At 39.1% G+C, this 21,524-nt stretch overlaps 1 protein-coding gene and 1 long non-coding RNA gene across 3 annotated transcripts in view; both read right to left on the bottom strand.

Moving 5' to 3' along the window:
* The window catches only part of kcnh8 (potassium voltage-gated channel, subfamily H (eag-related), member 8), a 63,930-nt gene that overhangs the window by 42,242 nt on the left and 164 nt on the right, over positions 1 to 21,524 (bottom strand). Inside the window, exon 1 of one of the 2 annotated variants that reach the window (XM_051391641.1) lies at positions 15,384 to 15,801. The exons of the other annotated variant lie outside the window; for it this stretch is intronic. Coding sequence (XP_051247601.1) covers positions 15,384 to 15,459 — 76 coding nt within the window. The 5' untranslated portion in view covers positions 15,460 to 15,801. Of the gene's footprint in view, positions 1 to 15,383; positions 15,802 to 21,524 lie in introns of those variants that run through there. 2 annotated transcript variants of the gene reach the window in all.
* On the bottom strand, positions 1,564 to 4,478 carry LOC127358505 (uncharacterized). Its single transcript, XR_007882439.1, has 3 exons — positions 3,730 to 4,478; positions 3,495 to 3,560; positions 1,564 to 3,234 (listed from the first exon to the last, which is right to left on the bottom strand). It is a non-coding gene; the product is annotated as an uncharacterized LOC127358505 (long non-coding RNA).

Here is a 21,524-nt window from a genome sequence, read left to right as displayed (position 1 = left end):
CAAAGTAATTATAGTGACATCACAAAACGCCTTTTAACCAGTTTATCCAGATTATCCACCATTTTATTTGGAAATAAAATTGAAAGTGAGCGTACATTAAATGTTTATAATCTCTTACAAACTCACTGCAAGGGGAAATTGTGTTCAACTGTGATGGATGTTTCCAATGGATGTTACTTGTTTTATATTTCACCTCCATTTTCTTTCTTCTCCAAATAGCTTGGCTAACCTGGCAAAACTGGCCTCACCACTCATGTTTCTTGTCCTATCTGACTCCTTTTTAGTGATATCTCTTGGTGCCCACATCTTAGCAATTAACTTGGTTAGTACGATCTTACAATTACCAACAGTACTGATTAGGACCAAACTATGAAATTCAAACCCAAGTTGGTATAAATTGGAATGACACTTTAACAATGTTTTTGGAATCATAGTGAACATAGACAGTGACAGTGATACCCGCTCACCAAAGAGAAAAACACAACGAGAATGTCATGTCAGCTGTAATACTCTGACTGCGTGGCCCAGACAGATGGTCAGAGCGGGTCTCAGCGTTGGGACCGGCTGTCAGACGCGAGGCCCCTCAGGCTCGGGGTAAGCAAGAGAGAGACCGACAGGACTGCTGGCCTCTCAGGGAGCCGGAGCAAAGGCCTGCAGCCTGTCTGGTGGCAGCTCCCAGAGCACCAGAGGATGGTAGTGACAAAAATACACACTATGCTGTGTTCGACTGTGGATTACTTTGGTAGGATAGGATTGACAGAGATGCTGTATATTGTGTGGACAGTATATATGTGTGTATGGAGGAGAGGCAAGGTGATGGTAGCTTATATATTGTTTTGTGATGCAGATTGGACCACTTTAAATTCATGCTGACTGCATAAACGGACAAGCAAGAAAAATATTTTTATGTTAACAATAACAATAATTCATTTTATTATCACAGCATGTTGGGCCTGTGTTCACTGTGTGCCCAAGTAATCAAAAGGAATCAATCAATCAAGAAAAGAATAACAAGAATTTTAAGGATGATCAGCACGACCATTGCCAATTTTAAAGGCCCTAAAAATGTCATGATCACAAACTATTCTGACAAAGTTTATTATTAATTATTTATTATTTAATTGTATATATTTTATTATTTCACATGAGAGATTTGAGCATTTGTTCTTTTTGATTGATATAAAGTGGGTGAGACTTACGGGGTGCCATTTGTAAAGCGGCTCACACTGAAAATAACAGCAACATTTTGTCACATTTAGCTTCAAACAATGTTTAAAAAACTGGTATAAATTTTTGAGGGTCACTTTTTTGCACATTTACAACAATATTTGTCAATTTAGAGATATTTTAAATAGTTAAATCCAAATATTAAATGTTACACCTAAATGTTAAATGTTAAATCTAAATGCTAAATCTAAATCTAAATGTTAAATTTAAATCTAAATCTAAATGTTAAATTTAAATCTAAATCTAAATCTAAATCTAAATCTGAATGTTAAATCTAAATCTAAATGTATTTGTTCATGTGTTGAAAAAATTCCTTCTCCTATTCCTACTCCTCAAGCTCTTTACAAAACCTTTTGGTTTAGCTGCAAAATGCATCGTCACAAAGCTAAAAACTTTTTTTTCTGACCTTATGAACAGCCATCTTCTCAGAGATACATAATAAAGATACCATAGTTATGTATGTAATTTATAAGATATAATAAAACACTGACAGGTATCGTTTTACTTCACTAAGAAGTTTTACTTTGCATATTTAGGTACTTTAAAAATCAGGAACAACATACTGCAATGTAGTGGAAGACAGTTATGTATCAATACATCTGTAGAGCCCCGAAAAGTATTTCACTGTTCTTTCAAATAACAGGAGTCATCTTGTATTTATCCACAGTACCATTGCTTTTGACTTGACATAAAACTCTGTAACAGTTGCCAAAGTGCATCTGTAGCCTTTTTCAACACTGACATCAACTATGTGCCATCATGTAATTTTCAAACATCTATATGCTGGCAAGAGGCTTTAAATCTTGCAGTTCAAGAAGCACAACAAAACATCAATATTTGTTTCACAGTGTACTTTTGAAAGTACAATAAGGCTAATGTTACCCAGTTGTCCATGTTATGCTAAGATCACACATTTACAAGTTTATCAAAAATATACTGTTGTGTTCTCTGAAACAATGTTTTGCCATTGTTGTGGTCATTTTGAAGAGGGTTAATGGCATCATTCAGTTCTTGCAAATCCCTGTCATTCAATTGGGAAAATCCTCTTTGAGAGTTTGGGGAGGAACAAAAAACTACCCCTGCTGTTGAGAGTTCTTGGTTGTGAAGATGAGGCAAATCCCTGTCCAGAGTAAAAACCTGAACTGGTGTTCCATTTCCTTCAGATGACAGAGTGATTGTTAAATCCAGCTTTGAATTCCTCCAAAGTGCGGTTGATTCTGGGTAGAAAGACATAATGGAAAAAAAATAGGTCTGTTGCATTGTCCATGTCTAGGATACCCAGGGATTCCAGTTCATAGAAAATGGGTGTATAAATATGACTGCAGTTTGTGTTCAAGTCTCGGTTAAAACGCTCGATCCTCTGGTTGTGTACAGAACTTCCTGTTAAGACAGAGCCTTCCCCCCTGCTCGCATGCATGTCCTCCCAAATCTGAACGTTCTCTCCTCTGTGATCAGTCCTGATGTGCAGTGGTCTGCCAAACTGTCCAACAGCTGCAGTAAAGAGGTCTCTCACAGTTTCAGCACGATTATTGTTGGAGCAGTGAAGAAACATCAACATCCTACTGTAGCCGTCTATGGCACCATGAACAACCAATTTCCACCTAATCAACTTATGATTTCCGTCTACATGCCATAGGAAATTTGGAGTTGGGACAGAGTATACTCGCTGAGCTATTGCTGTTCTTCTCCTGGCTAGGACACCAATTGGGTCCATCCTTCGAAGTGAATCTCTTACACACTGTCTTTGAACCACAATGTTTTTGGAGCCGAGATGCCCCATAAGCATCACTTCTCCAGCATTTGGGTGTTCAGTTTTTATTTGTGACACTTCAAGATCCAATTGTTGATCACTGATGCTCTTCAATTTTGACGTTGGGATATTATAGTCTTGCAGTAACTTGGCCTTGAGATTGAGAGAATAGATGCCGCTTCTGTAAAGGTGGTTTTCAGTGAAAGAACATGTTCAAGCTCCTCTTTGGAAATCTGATGTCTTCCTTGGTAGTCATTCTAGAACACAGCAAAGATTATGACATTTGGCATGTTTCTATAACAAACAAAGGTTATTCAAGAGAGAATTATAAACATTATAACAGATGAGCATTCACATCCACTCATTATCTTTCTGACTGAAGAGAATTATAGATTGTACAGTACGTTTATTTAAGGAATGTTTAAATAAAATGGACAATCAAAAGATGAGAGGTTACTGAGAGGTAAATGAGAAGTAAATCAAACAAATATGAACATGAATATTAATGAGTACTTACTGACAGACAAGTCACTGGAGCGAAGTCTGTTGCTGGTAAAGGTATGATAGCACTGGTGCTGGAGCCCTGAGGAGTTTTAAAATATAAACAAAATACCAAAGACGTTGTTATCTTGTCACATGTTAGTGTTGTGTAAAATATGCCACCATGATTGGAACCAATGTGGAAACATTACACCACACAGATTAAAAAACCAACAAACAGCCAGCTAGGTTACATGAGTATGAAAGTATACCGAGCTGTATGATGTCGCGGTGGAGGTGGTGGGTGTGGCTGGCCCAGGTGTGTTATTGTAGCTGGTTGGAGCCTGAAGAGACATTAGCAAAATATTAGCAACATTATCTTTCATGTGTTTTTAATGTTTATATGCCCAGCAGTCAAAAACCAGGGTTGTGATTGGCAAAGGACAAAAAAGCAGGAACATGTAGAAACAAAGAGAGATACATTTTATGCTTTTTTACAGTATGCACTCTGGTACCTTATTCACATTAAATTAAATGTCTTTATCATTGTGACTGCCTCTGTCCTCCATCAGCATTACTACTCTCTCTCTCTCTCTCTCTCTCTCTCTAGCCAAGCAGAGAACGGTTTTATCTTGTGAGTAAAGGCCAGCAGGTAAGCCAAGGTGAGATGGCAGATTTCCATTTGACCAACAATCTACAGTGTCATTTGTGGGCCTGAGGGGTGACAAGTAGCCTCGGTTAGCTGTAATGCTAAATTATATAATTTATGCTTTGCTGCTCAGAACATCTTCACATAATCTTGAACTCACATTTACACACCTTGTTTTTCAGCTCATGAGTTCATCCCACTGCATTACTTACCGGTGGGAGTTTTACTGTTTATAGAAACAATTGTGCTACACATAAAGTGCATTGGTGCTGGTAGCCAATCTCTACTGGCTACCGTTAGCTAGTTTAGTTAAGTTACCCTTGAAAAGAATCCAATACTACCTGATTTGGAAAACATACTTACCGAGGTGGCCTGTGGTGGCCCTGAGGCGGTTGCTGTCGCTGTTGAAAAATTTTGTATAGCCGCCAGAACGGCTCTGCTAACGCTGATTCGTTGGACATTTTCCGTACCTGGTGGTGGCGGGCGGGGGTGGGCTCTTGCTGGCCTTTATGCAAGCGACCATGACAGATCATTCAAAGTGAGCCTCCTCATGGCTGGCTATAGTGGCTACAGGTCATAAGTCCTGCACCCTTCATAAAAGGGACACTAAAAACTCAAAGTACTCTTTAAATACAGTTTCTCCAAACGTGTTTATTATTTCAGGTAGTTATTATCACGATAATCCATGTCCAAGAGTCCATTTCCCCGGATGAGATGGTTTTTATTCCTTATTTGACACTATAAACACACACTGACCTCCTCAAGCTTTTATTTTGGTACTTCCGGTTACCGGCATTTTGAATTTGCATATTAGTTAAATATTTAGTTTCACCCGAAACATTTATATTTAACATTTATATTTATATTTATATTTAACATTTAGATTTAGATTTAAATGTAACATTTAGATTTAGATTTAGATTTAGCATTTAGATTTAACATTTAACATTTAACATTTAGGTGTAACATGTAATATTTAGATTTAACTATTTAAAATATCTCTAAGTTGACAAATATTGTTTGTGTGCAAAAAAGTGACCCTCAAAAATTCATGCCAGTTTTTTAAACATTGTTTGAAGCTAAATGTGACAAAATGTTGCTGTTATTTTCAGCGTGAGCCGCTTTACAAACGGCACCCCATAGAGACTTTGTTGGAAAAAGCTGATGTCCCTTACTTCCATGCACCAATAAGGATTTAGCAACATCTAAATCAAAATCTAATGGCAGTGTTGTTGCTTATGATGACAGGCCACTGTCAATCAAATCTGATCAAACCACACCTACACTATCCTAAGGAAGCCTAACTGTTTATTTGAGTGTTATATTCTTTAAAAAATTACACCTACAGATGCTTTTTTTAAACTTTAGCTTTAGTTGGTGTTCATTTAGTCACATATATTTAATGTTATGCTTAAGTTTTTATAACCAAGTTTTTAATAAATGATTTCTTGGTTATTTGATAATCTCAGCAAAAAAGGTTGACACAGAACAGGATTATTATTTTCTTAACCTCTTAATATCTTTTTTACTTTGTCCTTTATCCAAAGTTCCTCATACTTCCCTTTCTCTACCTGTCTTTTCTCCTCCTTGCTCCTGCTGTCCTACTTTCCCTGACTCCTTCCCCTCGTCCTTTGCTAATGCACTGGCATTATGCCCCCCAACTTGCCTCCCCCCATATTCCTACCTTTGCTCTCTTCTTTCTTAAGACATTTCTTTTTAGCAAAGCTTTTGGTCCCCTTTTAGATGTTTCTTTTTTTTTTTTTTTAAACTTTTTTTTTATTTCTTTTCTTATTTTTTAAAACTGCTTATCTTTTTTGTTTCTAACCTGTAGCACTTTGAGATCTTTTGATGAAAAGGGCATTATAAATAAAATGTATTATTATTATTATTATTATTTCCATCCCTCCCTACCTGTATATTCCCCTTCTCTCTCAACAACTGCCACTGTGTTTTGCTCTATCCCTCTTTCCCTCCCCTGCCTTCCCTATCAACTTTCAATCCTTCCTTCCCTCCCAGCTGTTCTTTATGTCCCTCCTACCATTTTAGATCTCTCCACCTAATTACTCTTCATCTCCTCTCTACCCTTGAAATTCCACCAGACTATCCCTCTTTTCCCCAATCCATTTATTTCTTTCACTCTATGCACGCTCACCTTCTTCCCCACAACCTTTACAAGAGCCTCATCTGTCTACTTTTACTATCCTTCCTCTGCTAAAGGAAAAGTCTGAATCATATCACCTTCTGAGTACTTTTCAGATTTCATCTCACCGTTTTCTACCCCTCCACCACCTCCCCTATGTCTCTTTGTTTTGTTCATTTATTTTTTAACTCTGGATTGTCTCTCCTCTGTCTCCACCTCTTCATCACCTCCCATTTCTGTACTGTATTTCTCTCTCCATTCTGAATTTCTTTTGGCTAATTGCTCCGGTGTACAAGCCCATAGATCATCTCCCGTCATGCTCACACTACTGCATGACAGCTGCTGGAGAAACCCCACAGGGACACGTAGAATAGGAGGAGCGGAGGAGGAAAGATGGAGACAAAGAAATAGAGAGGGAGGGAAGAGGAGGAAAGAGGGCAGGGAGAGCAGAAAGGGAACAAGGACGAAGAAGAGAGATGGTTACGGAGGCTTCTTATGCAATAAAAGTCAACTGAAGTGCCTTGTAATTGTTGTTGAAGGAATGATTTGTATAGCATGTGTGAACTATTAATACTTACAAGTGTAATTATACCATCAAAACAGCAGCATAAGACACATGTTTCCTCTTCTCAAAGTGCATTCTTTTAGGTGGTTTGGGAATTTGTGTCTTTCCTCATCATCTGATCATTAATTAACACGACTAATATGTTTTCCTGACAAGTGACCCTTTGTGATCATGCAAATAATTCCCTGAGAAGCAAATAGCATTGTTATAGCATAACAGTTGGCATCCTGTCTTTTTAACAGTCTGCACTGGTTTCTTTTATCACCACATTGTTTCCTCAATTATCTAAGCTAGCCTCATGGTTCTATGGATGGCAATATTGTGTTCCAGGTTGAAAAATCTCAATAAGTGGCTTGAAAGAGGTTGACAGTGTTGATTTTGACTTAAATTGCTATGAAATTCGGTACAAATATGATCCCCAGTTGATAAATCCTAAAAATTTTGATGATCCCCTGATGTTTCATCTAGCGCCACCAGCTGGTTAAATCTATCACTTGTCAAGTGAAATATATTCGTCTACTATGGATTGGCTCAAAAATGTGTATGGACATTCATGGCTCCCAGAAGATGATTCCTAATGATGCTGGTGATCTCCTGACTTTTACCCTAACACCACCAACAAGTTGACATTTTAAAATATATGGACAACTGTTAGAAGGATTGCCATTAAATTTGGGGGATTCCTTTACACAGGATGAATAGTGTGAACTATGGCCATCTGACATTTCCTCAAGCATCATCATCAGCTCAACACTTTTCCCAGTACTTTGGTTCATGACCAAAACAGATGACATTCTCATCAGCCTCAGCTGTTCAGCGCTCAATGGCAAATAACACGCTAAACCAAGTTGGTCAATATGGTAAACCTTAAACCTGATGTCATTGTGAGCATATTTATGTTACGATTTTTATGGGTATGTTTTCAAAAACAAAGACAAACGACCTGTTATAGGGTTTTAGGTTGGAGGATTTGTTGAAATGTCCCTTCCCAGCAGGTCAGTACAATAACTAGATGGGTCAGAGGAAAATGTAAGGCACAAACTGTACCTCTCCACAAAAAATGGAGAGGTGGGGAAGAGGTGAGTTTGTGTTTGAGGTACCTTGTCCACACAATGCTTTGTCCCAGATCTGAGGTTTTAAACACACTCAAAAATGCTCCGTATGCACTTTCACCAGCTTCTAGACAGCCCCGTGACACTACCTAGAGTAACCCCTGAGCTATTTATGGCACAACAATTCATATGATGGGTGAGCAAGCATGAGGATGCAATGGACACACAGAGAGGGAGAGAGAGAGAAAGAGAGAGAAGGAAGCACAAACCGACAGAGAGGCACAGCAGGGAGAGCAAGAGATGGATGGCTTCGCAGGTGAGAAAGTGAAAGATGAGGGGGATGTGGAAAGGTAAGGGGAAGGAGAAAGGGAGGCTGACAAATATACCAAGGCCGACATATGAGGGTGGGAAAGGGACAGAGGGTGATAGGGTGATGTGAAAAGTTGAAAGAAAGTGAGATGGAGCTGTGAGAGGTGGAATGATGAAAGATGGAGATGGAGTGTGGTAAAAATTGGCGGGGAAGTGGAGAGATGGATGGAAAGACCTCCTCACCTCTTTGCCAGAATTCATGCAAGCTTCTAAGAAACTGCTACAGAGCAGTCGCCTATCTACAAAAAAGTCACTCTGGAGTTGCCATGGTAACCACCGACACACACCATAGCAACCAAGGTTACAACTCTACAGTTTGTCTTAGCAATGGATACTGAAACAAACAAACACATGGGATTATGAGACTAATGTCACACACCAAAGTTCCTCTACTGTATGGACAAATTGCAGGTTGTTTATCAATTATTTGTCATTTGTGTTGAAGTCCGAGCATTTGCGCATTTATAAATGTGCACATACATACAGGACACGCACGCACAGACTCACACAGCCATTTAAACATTAGTAATCCTCTCAAACCATATAACTGAAGAGAGAAAATCATTAGACATATCCACCACCTTAATCACTTCTGTGTCTCTTTATCATACAATCCCTCAGGCACTAACCAACTAAAACATTTAAAATCAGTTATTACATTTCTGTAATTTGCAAGCCTGCTTCCCTGCTGTTGTTTTTCCCCCCTCTATCTCTCTTGGTCAGTATCTTTTTCACCTTCCACTGTCGAGGCCCCTCTAAAATCTGCTCTCTCTTTCTCACAAAAGCCAATCCTCTTATTTGAAAAATTAATTGAGTCTAAAAATGGCCGACTTGGCCTGGCTTCCGTTGGTGAAACCCCCGTTTGTCGATCGTTTTGGACAGGCCATTAGAGATGGTGATTAGGGGAGGAATCTTGCTAATTAGGCAGTTTAACAAGGCAGAACGTCCACGGTGACGAGGAAACTCTCATGTCCCAGAAGTTTGGTGGAACAGCCGAGGTGCTCGCCTCTTTTAAGTAACAATCAAGTCTAGTGACCTTACAGCGAGGACAGCGTTTGACTGCTGAGTCTGTACTGATAATGTTGGCTGTGTCTTCTTAACTGAATACTTTGTCAAAGCCTTGTTAAATCCAGTGGATACTGCTGGGTTGCTATTCATTCAAAACACTAATTTACGTTTTACAGACTTAGTCGATGCCTTTAGCTATGTTGGTTTATAGCGAGCAAGTACACAGACGCTGACAAACTTGTTTCTTTTAACGAGACATCTAACTGGTGATGTTGTAGGAAACAGCCTATTTCTGATTAATATAAATTAAAACATGTTGTCTTGAGGCACATATGTGTACAGCATGGAGCAGCAGGCAGCTATTTTCAGCAAAAAAACCCAAAACACTATAGGCTATACTACATGGACAAACAAACAGCAGACAGACGAAGTTAGCGACTATCTGGTGAAGCATTTATCTGAGCCTGTTATATTATATAAGTCTAACACAAAAGGAGAGTGAATATTGGATTTATATATATTGGATGCCTGAAACACAGCCTCAAATGAATCTGTTATGTTGTTACTTGTCTGTTGGATGTGTAAATAGGCAACCAGCAACAAGTTCACCTTAACACCTGCAAAGTGATAATATGTCAATGTTGTGTTTAAAGTTTGTTGCACTGCTCCCAAGTGGACAAAACAAACAAGTAATGAAGGTTTGAATAATAAAATAAATAGTAGTTCATGGTACAAATGTCAACTTTTTGCTAGCTAGTGGTAAGTCAGTTAGTTTGGTGAAGTGTTTTGGGGAACTATGGCTAGCGAACAGATAGCAGTGGTGGAAGTTACTTAAGTAAAAGTAGCAATGCCATAGTGTAGAAATACACTACACTACAATTTGTTTATTGTATTTTGTACTAATGCAAAGTAACTATCTGAGGTTATTAAATAAATGTAGGCCTAATTGGAGTAAAAAGTACAATATTCCCTCTGAAATGTAGTGGAATAGAAGTATAAAGTAGGAGAAAACTCAAGTAAAGTACAAACCAAAAACTGCTTAAGTGCAGTACATAAGTAAATATAAATGATAGATAGCATGTTACCAATTAGCTTACTAGCAACGGTTTAAGTAGGCCTGTAAGGAGTCACTTCATTCACTGTAGCATGTTCTGATGAAGCAGTACTTGATAACAATTTCATAAAGAAGAGGTCCTCTGTATTGTACATTGCTCACTGCGATACATCACAGTGCCATCCTTTCTGTTTGTTTTTACCCAGAAATAAACAGTCTCAATATTAAGTGGGCTTTGGAGAAAAACAGCAGTGCCAATCCACTGGCAGTAAGTTAGAGAGCCCCTCTGCACCCTGCAGCACTACAGTCAATGATGATTGATTACTCCCTCACAGTCTCATAACTGCACTCATTACTTCTTTCACAGCCATTCTCAAGCTGAGGACAACATTAGACCTGCCTTTGCACAAGTTAGCATAATCAGATGGTAAAATAACAATGTACTAAATGTCTATTAAGGGAAATTAAAGAGTTATTGATGTGTTGGTCAATGAATTAAATATGTAGTCCTGGATAATCCCGGATTAAGTCTACTTTAATAAACCTTATTGAAACATATGTGCATCAGCATGTGGTCTGTGGTCTTTCAAACTCTGTAATTAGCTCCCTGGGTTTTCCTGCAGGTCATAAGGTTGCTGGTGAGACTGAGCCACAGGGACAGCAACAGCATATCTGTCTTCTCTGAGGCAGCAGGATCTGATAGCGATGGCTTCTTCAACTGTGTGAGATACTCAGATGAGTTTTCAAACATTCACCTGGCAGCAAGTGGTAATCACGAAGTGGGATCCCACAGCCACTTTTTAACAGCTTAATTACAGTGCTGCATTTAAAGAAAGTTAATCAGTGGAGAGGAAACTTCTGCTTTACTACCCTTATGCTCTAAGACGGAGACAGCTGAGCACACACACACACACACACACACACACACACACACACACACACACACACACACACACATAAAGTTCTATGACACAAACTAGCAAAGTGCTGATTGCTGCACACTTTTTTCTTCTTGCTTCCTCCACTGTGTCTTCATCTTTCTCTACACAGATACAGACCATCACCCACCGCCCCCAAACCCCACCACTCTTTTTCATTCACAGACACACTTAAATACCAACTCAACACACAGCTGTTCCAAGTCTTGGCATCAGTGATCGTGACAGTAATTACCTGCCTAGTGGAGGTGGTACTAGTGTGCGTTGAGAGCTAGAAAATAGCTATCTGGAAGAATAGCGCAGGATGGGAAGCACACAGCACACACTGGGAGACTTTACACAGTCCTCTGCTACAACTGTTCCACCAAACCGTCTGCTTAATTTGGCAGAGGGACAGTACGGCAGTACGGTCTTCAGCTCCCCAATGAAGGCTATCATTGGCTGACAGAAAGTCAAGTCAGCAAGTATTCTGGTGATGAGACTGCAGCAATGGCTTCAGTTCAGACGTATTAAATGACAGTTGGATGCATTTTAACCACACTTCAGTGATATAACCAGCTACAAAGAAGGCCAGTTATAAAAAGGAACTGAGGATCTTCACTCTAAATTTATATTTCCATGCTTGGATAAAAAGGTGAAGAAAATTATACTTCTAGAGGACGAGTGTGTATTTTTTTGTGGCATTTAGCTGTGTAGTAGATTGCAACTCTCTCGCTTCACACTTCCCTTCCAAGTGTGAAGGACAACGATGGCCACGAAATGGCCCTATCTCGAGACAGCGTTTGGTTTGTCTGTTATGGGCTACTGCTTAAACATGTCGGTTCAACATGGCGGCCTCCAGGGAAGGTGTCTGTAGATATAAAAGGCTTATTCTAAGGTAACAAAAACATAACTATTCTTATTTTCAGGGGATAATACTCTAATGAAAATATCATTATGCAGATTATATAATTATTCGATATATCATTTTGGTCAGTAGAACCTCCTAAATATTACACACTGGACCTTACATTTTTGTTGATTTTAGAAAAAATGACAACACACTCATATTGAATGTTTTGTAATATATTTACATCATGAAGTTTCTCAAAACAGGTATGTAGAGCTGCAACAATTAGCCTATTATTTCATTAATAAGCAAAGATTTTGATAGTTGATCAACTGTTTAAGACACTTTTTAAAACTAAAATGCCAAAATTCACTGGTTCTAGCTCCTCAGTTGTGACAATGTGGTGGTCTTTTATGATATAAAAAAGTATGCAAAAGTATGGTTTTATGCAACAAACGATTCATCTAGAAAATAAACAATGAAAATAATGCAGCCCTAAATCTACATATACTTCAAATTACTACACTGTGGGCTAAATGACTATGTGTGATTGTAATGAGCTGCACACCACTAAATACAGCTCCAGTGTTGGACAAATTATAAAATTAGTCACCTGGATGGCGCACTGTCGTAGTGATGACAGAAAGTGTTAAAGCACTCTCACACAGTCCTCAAAGTGCAGAGCTACAGACAAATTCTGTTATTTTAGTTACAGTACAGGCAAATAGGAACACACCGATCCCAACACAGCGATCAGAGGTGTTTGTGTCTGCCAACCAATAAATCGCCAAAACACACAGTGAAACACACAAACACTGTTGGTCTTTTGAAACGTCATGACATGAACTGTGAGATGACTTTGTGCAGAATAAACTAAAGCATAAATGTGAGATGCTGTAAAAATATTTAGAAAATCTGTGTATTTTCTGCCTCATCCTCCAAGGAATTCTGAGTAATTGCAAAGCTGCTACTGTAGTTCCTTCACAAATGGAAAAATTATTTAAATCCTTGAACATCTGATGTCTACTCTCATTTGAACTATTTAAAAGAGCAGGCACAATGCATTTGGTATCTTCTCACTGCTGGTAATTTAATTTATCCTGAAAGTTTGCAGTAATTGCCTGCCTCTTTAACCACTAGGTTATGTCTTTAAAAAACCCTGGGTCTGAACAGGGAATAAAATCCCTCTCTTTATGAGCATTTAAAGGTTTAATCCATTTTAAAGGCCACCAGTGAATGTAAAAAAAAAGAAAAGAAAAAAAAAGCTTGTCTCTGTGTACAAATCAGATCAAGTTAAAGACTTGCCTACTTTCACTTTCACCCATTTATCATGCACTCTCCAGGTCCCACCCGCCTGCCCGGCTTTGGATGACGTCAAAGGGGATCACATGGCAGTGAACCCAGCACCTCCCTTATATTTGCTCCTGGCCGGGCCATCAGACCCAATTTGTTCCGTCAAGCTCCACTACCTCTTGTCTGCCCCATCTCACAGTTCAGATCTAACGTTAATTTCCTCTACCTCGCCGCTCAAAGACAAGCCACTTGTGCTAGGCACCAGTACTCCAATTCCCTTGTGTTACAACAGAGCTCCTGCCCAGGCAGCTGGATGTTTGTTGCCACTCGATATATAGCCTGCTCTTACTCACACAACGGTGCTCAACCAGTGAATATGGGGCCTCTCTGGGTTGTATAAACGTACTGGACAAAATGGAGAATGTCCCAATGAGTAGGGTATGAGTGGGGTCAGGTGGTGAGTTTGGGTTGGCACTTAATGCAGGATAAATCATTATCACTGAGGACAATGATAAAGATTTTAATAATAAGAGGCAAAGAGTGAACAAAAATAGCACAGCTACAGTAAAACTGTGTTTTAAAAGGTTGCAAATGTTCAAACATGAGTAATGACACAAAATGTGCTGTTTGTATGTGTTTTTGACAAATAAACAATATACAGTACTAGTCTTTCACAAATATACTGTACCAACAACCCACTATTTAGATACACTATGATGGCACGTACAGCTGCAACAATTGGTCGATTAATTGATCGACAGATCTATTTTTGATAATCAGTGCCAAAATGTCAAACTCTGGTTTCAGCATCTTAAATGTGAGAACTGGTTGCTTTTCTTGTCTTCACAGTATAAACTGAATATTTTGAATATCTGGGCTTTGGGCTGTTGGTTGGACAAAACAAAACATTAAATGACATCATATTGGTCTTCAGGAAGCTTGTTTTCTGATGTTTTACAGACGAGACAATAATGGGCTGATAATACAATAATAGGTGTTAATTGCAGCACTACTGGTACATTATATATCAATTTTAATAAAAGTGAAAATGAAATAAATTTCCAAGAAAATGTATCCAAAAATGCACGCCTTAGGATGTGTATGGCTACCTAAACATACAAAGGCAACTAAGACTTTAAAGTCAGAAAATGAGTTGAAACTGAGCAGAAAGAGAAACAGGCCCTGAAACACTGCTGATTTCTAAGATTCTGCCAAGAGAAATAGAGACGGCTCATTATGAAAAAAGAGACTACTAAGACAAGACAAGAGTTCAGACAAAAGTTGTCGTTTAGAAATGCCTGTGTGTGTGCACAGGCCCGGGGAAAGACTTGCTGTAATGCCGCCGACGACCAATTAATTTTGATAAATGCGACTGCTGGACTCAGACCAGTGGGAGGACTTGTCTGCCAAAGAGCAGAGATAATAAAGGTTAACCTCAGGGAGAAATGAGGCGCGGACAACAAAAAAAAGTTGGATTTACTCAGGTGTGTCCACAAATATATGTATCAAATACATGACACAGGCTGCAACTTGCGAACAAGTCGTCCAAATGTGTGGTGGTGTGCAGATGAGAGCCAGAGTGAGCTGTTAACCCTTTGTCGCTGTCCGTGGTGCTGAGGTTTCAGCACCGCGGACAGCGACAGTCTCAGCCTGATAATGGCTGTGGGCGCTCCTCGTTTTCCTGTCTGGTCCTGAGACATGAAACAATTTGGAGTTACCTTGAAGTTAAAGTCTATCTGAGCAAAAAAAAAACAACGGGTTCGAGCTGTCTGCTGCCCTGATGTGTACATTTAATTGAAAGGCCATTCAGCACCATGGGCAACAAACCGAGGAGCCACGATTCTTTATTTGATATTTGCAGGTGTTAGGCTTTTAATCTACTCAAAGATCTCCGGGAAATAGCCTGCAGCCTGCTTTGTCGAGCCCCTTACAAACCAGAGAACACAAGCCAACCGAAAACTTGAATTAAAGACTATTATAGCTGCTAAAAAAGATGAAGTGTTTAAAAAACAATTAAAAGCAAACTTACGAGTGCCATCAAAACGTGTGGCTATAGTGTCCAGAAACGTGTTCTGTGGCGCCAATAATCCTTTCATCACAGGCATTTTCCCTGCTTGATATCGAAGTCCCCATCAAAGTTACTAAAGAGAAGGTGCAAGTCGGTCAAATGTGTGAGGTGCTCTCATTTAAGCCGTCGAACCTACACGAACAAGGAGCTTTTCGGTCAACTCAGCACAATGCAATCCCTAGTCGGTGGAGGTGCACGCGATGCGCGCACCCGCCCGTCTGGAGCTTCTGTTGCGTGTGTAAATGACAAGGGAAGATGAAGTCCACAGGTGCGGTTCAGGTAATAGCCAGGGACGACCGTGAGAGAGCGAGACTCCCTGTCAGCGATGCCATTATTGTGCCGCTGGATTCAATGATCATCTCTCCACAGCGCGCAATGGTTGGAGACATCAATCACCCTCAACAACTGTGATCAAAGCGCGAATGGGGGAGTTTCTCAGTGTGGAGACACGGTGACATCACAAGTCAGAAACAGAACTTCTATTTTCATTTTGTTTTGTTTTGGGGTTTTTTCTCCTCTGGAGCTTCTTAGAGAACTCAGTTTTTAATCAAGTAACGGCTTCATGTCCGTATTCACAGGGGCCCAATTACACAATAGAACAATGGCAGCCAACTAATGGCTCAATTGATTAAATCCAATTAAAAGCAGTGCACATGAAAAATTGTTTTTATATAACATGGTTACCTCTGACCTGTTTTACGACATCATGCACTCTATAGCAAATACAATCATGAAAAAAAGTTTAACAGGTTGTCTTTAGGCCTAATTTTAAAAAATGCGGTGCAAAAAAATTTTTTGTCCAGGCATCATGCAAAAGTGACTGACAGACAGACAGAAATGGAGAGAGAGTAACAAGAAGACAGAAAGGTATCATTTTTTCCTCCTTTCCTTCAAGTATGCGCAGGATCTTAGCAGCAGTTAATGAATACAACTGAAACTAAATGCAGTAGTTGCACAACAGAATGCAGAGTAAATGCTTCCTGCAATCTGTCCACGCTGCTCTCTCAACGCACACACACTACCTCCCAGCAGGCGCACAGCTGGCCACAGTAACTAAAGAGATATCGCGCCATCTGATGGTGAGAATAAGGCATGACCGGCATGGAAGCTATGCATTGATGGGCGGAGTCAAAATACCATGAGCAACACAGAAATGTTCAACAGACCCATCAGTTGCACCATAGCGCCCTCATGTGGACAGTAAAGCAGTGCATAAAAGAACACTACCAGAATAACAGGTGTAGGTTTGGTTTATTCTGTACACAAGCCATCTCTCTCTCTCTCTCTCTCTCTCTCTCTCTCTCTCTCTCTCTCTCTCTCTCTCTCTCTCTCTCTCTCTCCATCCTGTTCAAATGGATCCCATCTCTGTTGCTCTTCCTGAGATTTCTTCCATTTTTACACCAGCTGGTTCATAAGCAAAGCCGCCAAGAAATGGTAGGAAACGCAATTCTGATGTAATGATGGGAATAATTTGGAAAACGAAACACAAAATTCTCAAAATTCTGCCTCAAGTCATCATAAAATCCCACTTTGCAAACCAAACTCTTCTCTTTAAATCCAGAAATGGGATTGCACCCAAGGTTTTGCAATTACAAGCCTCATGTTGCAAGTGCAAGACACCTCCAGCAAATAACAACAAACCTGGAGTACATTCACACTCACACATATACAAGCAAAACATAACAATTTAGGTCAATCCCATTACCAACAGTTCCACAGCATAAGACTAAACACCAAAAGTCATGCACTGCGCCTCCTACTTCGATCCCCCACAAAAGTGAAGCCACTGTTATGTCATTTAGACAAAGTGAGGTCATTAGGTGCTCTAAGGTGGACTGCTGTGATTCATATATCACCTCATTGGCTTCAAACAAGCACTCAAACTGTATGTGTCCACATACACTAATACAAACACATACAGGATAAAGAGGCACATGAGGCAGTGTGAGACACAAAGATACGCTTCCATAAAAGTGTCAGCTAATAAAATTAAAACAGACAGCCAACGCACAGCAATACTTCACCTGAGTAATTAAGTGCTTAATGCATCATTTAAGCCTGATCACTGCTCCAAATACACAATGTGTGTGTGTGTGTGTGTGTGTGTGTGTGTGTGTGTGTGTGTGTGTGTGTGTGTGTGTGTGTGTGTGTGTCATAGTTAAGTTCATAGTGAAGTGACAGCTGAGTCAAAGTGAGTCATTGTTGCTCACAGTGTTACATAAATTAGACTCTTTTTACTTAAATCCATCTGTTTATTGTAGTCATTCAATCATTTCTCAGTTATTTAATTCGCTGACTCAAAGCTGATTTGGAACAGGGAAGTCCTTTAAGATACATAAAATACAAATGCAGTACTCAAGTAAAGTACAAATACCTTTGAGTAATATTACTCAGTAATATAACAGTCTAATATCATAGACTAAGTAGGTTTTAGAGAAGCCAAATGAATTCAACATTGTTTTTAAGCAGAAGCCTTGATAAAACTAACCAGGAAGTCTTCCTCGTCATCACGGCTTTATTTTCATAGCACCTTTTGGCTGGACCACAGCAAAGGGTGGGCCAGCCACAAAAGTCTGTCCCTGACTGTAATAGTCTACTGATCTTCTACTATTTGAAAATATTTTCTGACTAAACATAGTTTAACTGGGACCACAGAGAACTGCAGATGAACATTTAATATCCAGGAATTCACATTATAGACAATACCACTGGCTATCCATATAACAATTTGGCCACAGTTTATCAGACTGACCATACATGGCGCAGCCACATACTAGGTTTTTACATCTTGTTAAAACAAAGACAAAAATGCAAAAAAACCAACAAAAAAACCCAACAAAAAATCAAAACACTATGACTGAAATAAAAAAAGACAACAAAGTAAAATTAAAGACGACACTAGGATCTAGTGTCTAAAATCTATTATTACAACCTCAAAGTGTATTTTTACATTCACAGTGTAATGTGCTCTCAGTTACTTAAAAGCTTACATTTCAGATTAACTGGCAGAAGACTGTCGCTGAGTCCTAAATACTACCCTGTTTAATCTAATGTTTTTATTTTATAATTGGTTTCAAAGAAACGTTAGGATCAAAAATATAAATATAATATATTAAATATAATATAAATAAAAACAGATTATTGCATAGTATCACTCATATTAGCACACAAACATATACACTGTATATAACATATTTTGAGTAAAGGAAACCGACGAGGATATAATTGAGCTTCATTGTAAGATATTCTGTGACAAGCAGCATGTGTGGCATTTTTCTGATTGCATCGTTTTTGTTTGTGGAAAAAACAATCACAGTGAAAATTTCTGCATCCTTTGATTTGCTCTCAGCCGTTTACTCAATCAGATTTTACTATACTACCACTAGGGGTCGCCAGAGAAATCTTCAAATAGTGCACATAGGAGCTTTTACATACACAATGTGTTTACAAACATGAGGGAAACATACATAAAACCCCTTCATTAGCTCTATTCAAACCTTTAAAATTTCATCAAAGATTAATCAAAATGTTAACAGTAGTGCATAATTACAAGAACTGTAATGATGTTAGTTTTTACCTGCAGGGTATGGGAATTTTGTTTTGGATGAGTGATGTGCTGCTCTACTGTTTCAACTCCACTCCTCTGTCTCTAGTTTCATTATAAACATTCCTGGTTAAACTCTAATCTAATCTGGCCTCATGCCTGTATAACATAGTCATGCATTCATGCTTTAAGACTCCCTCGTCGCCTTGCAAAGGCAACACTGTGCCGGCATTTTAGCTTAATGGTTTTTATGATGCCCTCTGGTGCTATCTAAGAAGTGGGCATGGCTGTTTAAATATATGGCTATAAGTTAATTTTCCACACATAGCTTGACAAAGCTAATAGCCCATATTGTATGTGCAATATGTGCACAGCCACATTCACACACACATACAATCACACTGTAGTCATTATCACACTGCACAAGCCCTCTTAATGCAAGCAATATAGAAATGTCACAACATATCACGCCCATATGCCCTCTTCTAACCCAATGCTTCCACCCTCTGTCTATAGTCCTTTATTCTGTCTTCTCATCCTTATCAGAAAGGAAAGCTCAGCCATTTTTTCAGTCAGCCACAAAACAAAAACATTTTTTCAATCTAGTTTATAAGGAGGACACATCTCACATCTGATCCTGAGCTCACAATCTCATCTGAAATCTGGAGGTGCCTGCATTCAAACCTCTTTTGTCAAAGACTTTCTGATTTGTATACATACATCAAAAAAATACCTTAACCCGAGGCTATGTTTTTCTAAGCCAGTATTTGATACCTGTGCGGGTACATTAACACATAGAGGAGCCTGTACACACCCCAGATCAGGAGAAACCTGAGGAGAGACAGCTGCCTTCAAGCCTGGCTCTGGCACAATGTCAGTTATAAGGTTATTGTATGGATATAGTTTCTGGGTTAGGGTGTTTCAGATTAGAAGTATGACAAGGACAGTGGTGGACAAACTAATCAGATCTTTTACTTAAGCAAACTACCTAAAGCAATGTAAAAATACTCCATTATAAGTAAAATTTCTGCATTCAAAATTGTATTTAAGTAAAAAGGCACATTATTATTATTATTATTATTATTAATAATAATAATAATAATAATAATAATACTGATGCATTAAGGCACAAATAGCATTTTACTGTTGTAGTTGATCCAAATAGAACTAGTTTTACTACTTATAGTTCAGAAGTGTAGTCTAGTGGTTCCCAACCTAGGGACTGAGCCCCCTTCAAAAGGTCACAAGCTATATTTAAGGGGGCGTGAGATGATTGAACTGAAATCTTTTGTGGAATATTTAATAATTTAACCTTTTAGGCCTCAGTCTAGAGGCGAAATCACTCTGGTTGAAATTCTAACAACTCACAGAGATCTGAAATGTGTTTCAGGGCCCTAACTAGACACTATTTCTAACTAAGTAGTAAATATAGCAGTCAGATAAATGCAGTGGAATAAAAAGGACAATATTTTCCCTATAATAGTGCACTAGAATTATAAACAAAGCATGAAGTAGCATAAAATGGAAATACCTAAGTAAAGTACCTCAAAACTGTATTTAAGTATAGTTCTTGAGTGAATTTACTTTCCACCACTGCACAAGGAGATGAAAGTGTACATTTCGAGGTGACAGATCATTTGTGTTAGGGTGAGGTGTGTGTGTGTTTGTGTCTGCACAAACACTTAGATGCACTTGTGTGTGCCTGTGTATGTTTTGTATTACACTGTGTGTATCAGATTGTGTCCATCTGCTGCAAACTGAACACAAGTATGCATGAGCAAGAGAAACAGAGATATGTAATACTGAGTGTTGGCAATCCATTTCCCCTTTAACGCTCCAACATGATGCCTCCACCCATCTAATGGCAGCAGGCTCACTAACCATATCATGAGTTTATAATAACCACATCACATCCATGGCGAATGAGGTGGAATGAAAATCTAACCTAATTTGGAGAGATACACGACTGTGTGAGTAGTAGGGTGTCCCCTGAGATGAGGCTGCGATTGAGGGGAGCCGTGTGCTGCACTGGCAGCATGCTCTGTGAGCGTGTAATGGTCTTAATTATCATTTAGCATGCCAGCCTCATTGACAACGTATCAAGCCAGTGATAAAATAGTGGAGCAGAGGGTGACAGAGAGACAGAAATGTGAACATATCAACACTTAAACATGCAAGCACACACAAAATAGTACTCAATATCTCTAGAACACACACACACTTTTACAGCAGCATACCCAGAGGTGCAATTGGAGTGATACATATGTACACACACACATTTCCACCCAGCTGAGTGACATCTCTCTCTCTGAATTAGTCACGATGAATGATGTTTAACCAGCCATGACGCGTTCTGGCTGGGGAGATAGCTAATTCACTTTGTTTAATTAGTCAAAAGTAGTAGAGCATGCTCTCTCTCCCCAAACATACACTCTCATTGCACAACATCCACCCATCTACCTGTAGAAAGAGATAGACCCGTAACCACACCGGTGTAACATTTCATGGGGCAAGTCTTTGAATCTTATCTGCCAGAGAGAAGGATCTCTGACTCTTCC

Source organism: Dicentrarchus labrax, unplaced genomic scaffold (genome assembly GCF_905237075.1).
Source record: "Dicentrarchus labrax unplaced genomic scaffold, dlabrax2021, whole genome shotgun sequence".
NCBI classification, from domain to species: Eukaryota; Metazoa; Chordata; class Actinopteri; family Moronidae; genus Dicentrarchus; species Dicentrarchus labrax.
This window is presented reverse-complemented; position numbering and strand designations above follow the sequence as displayed.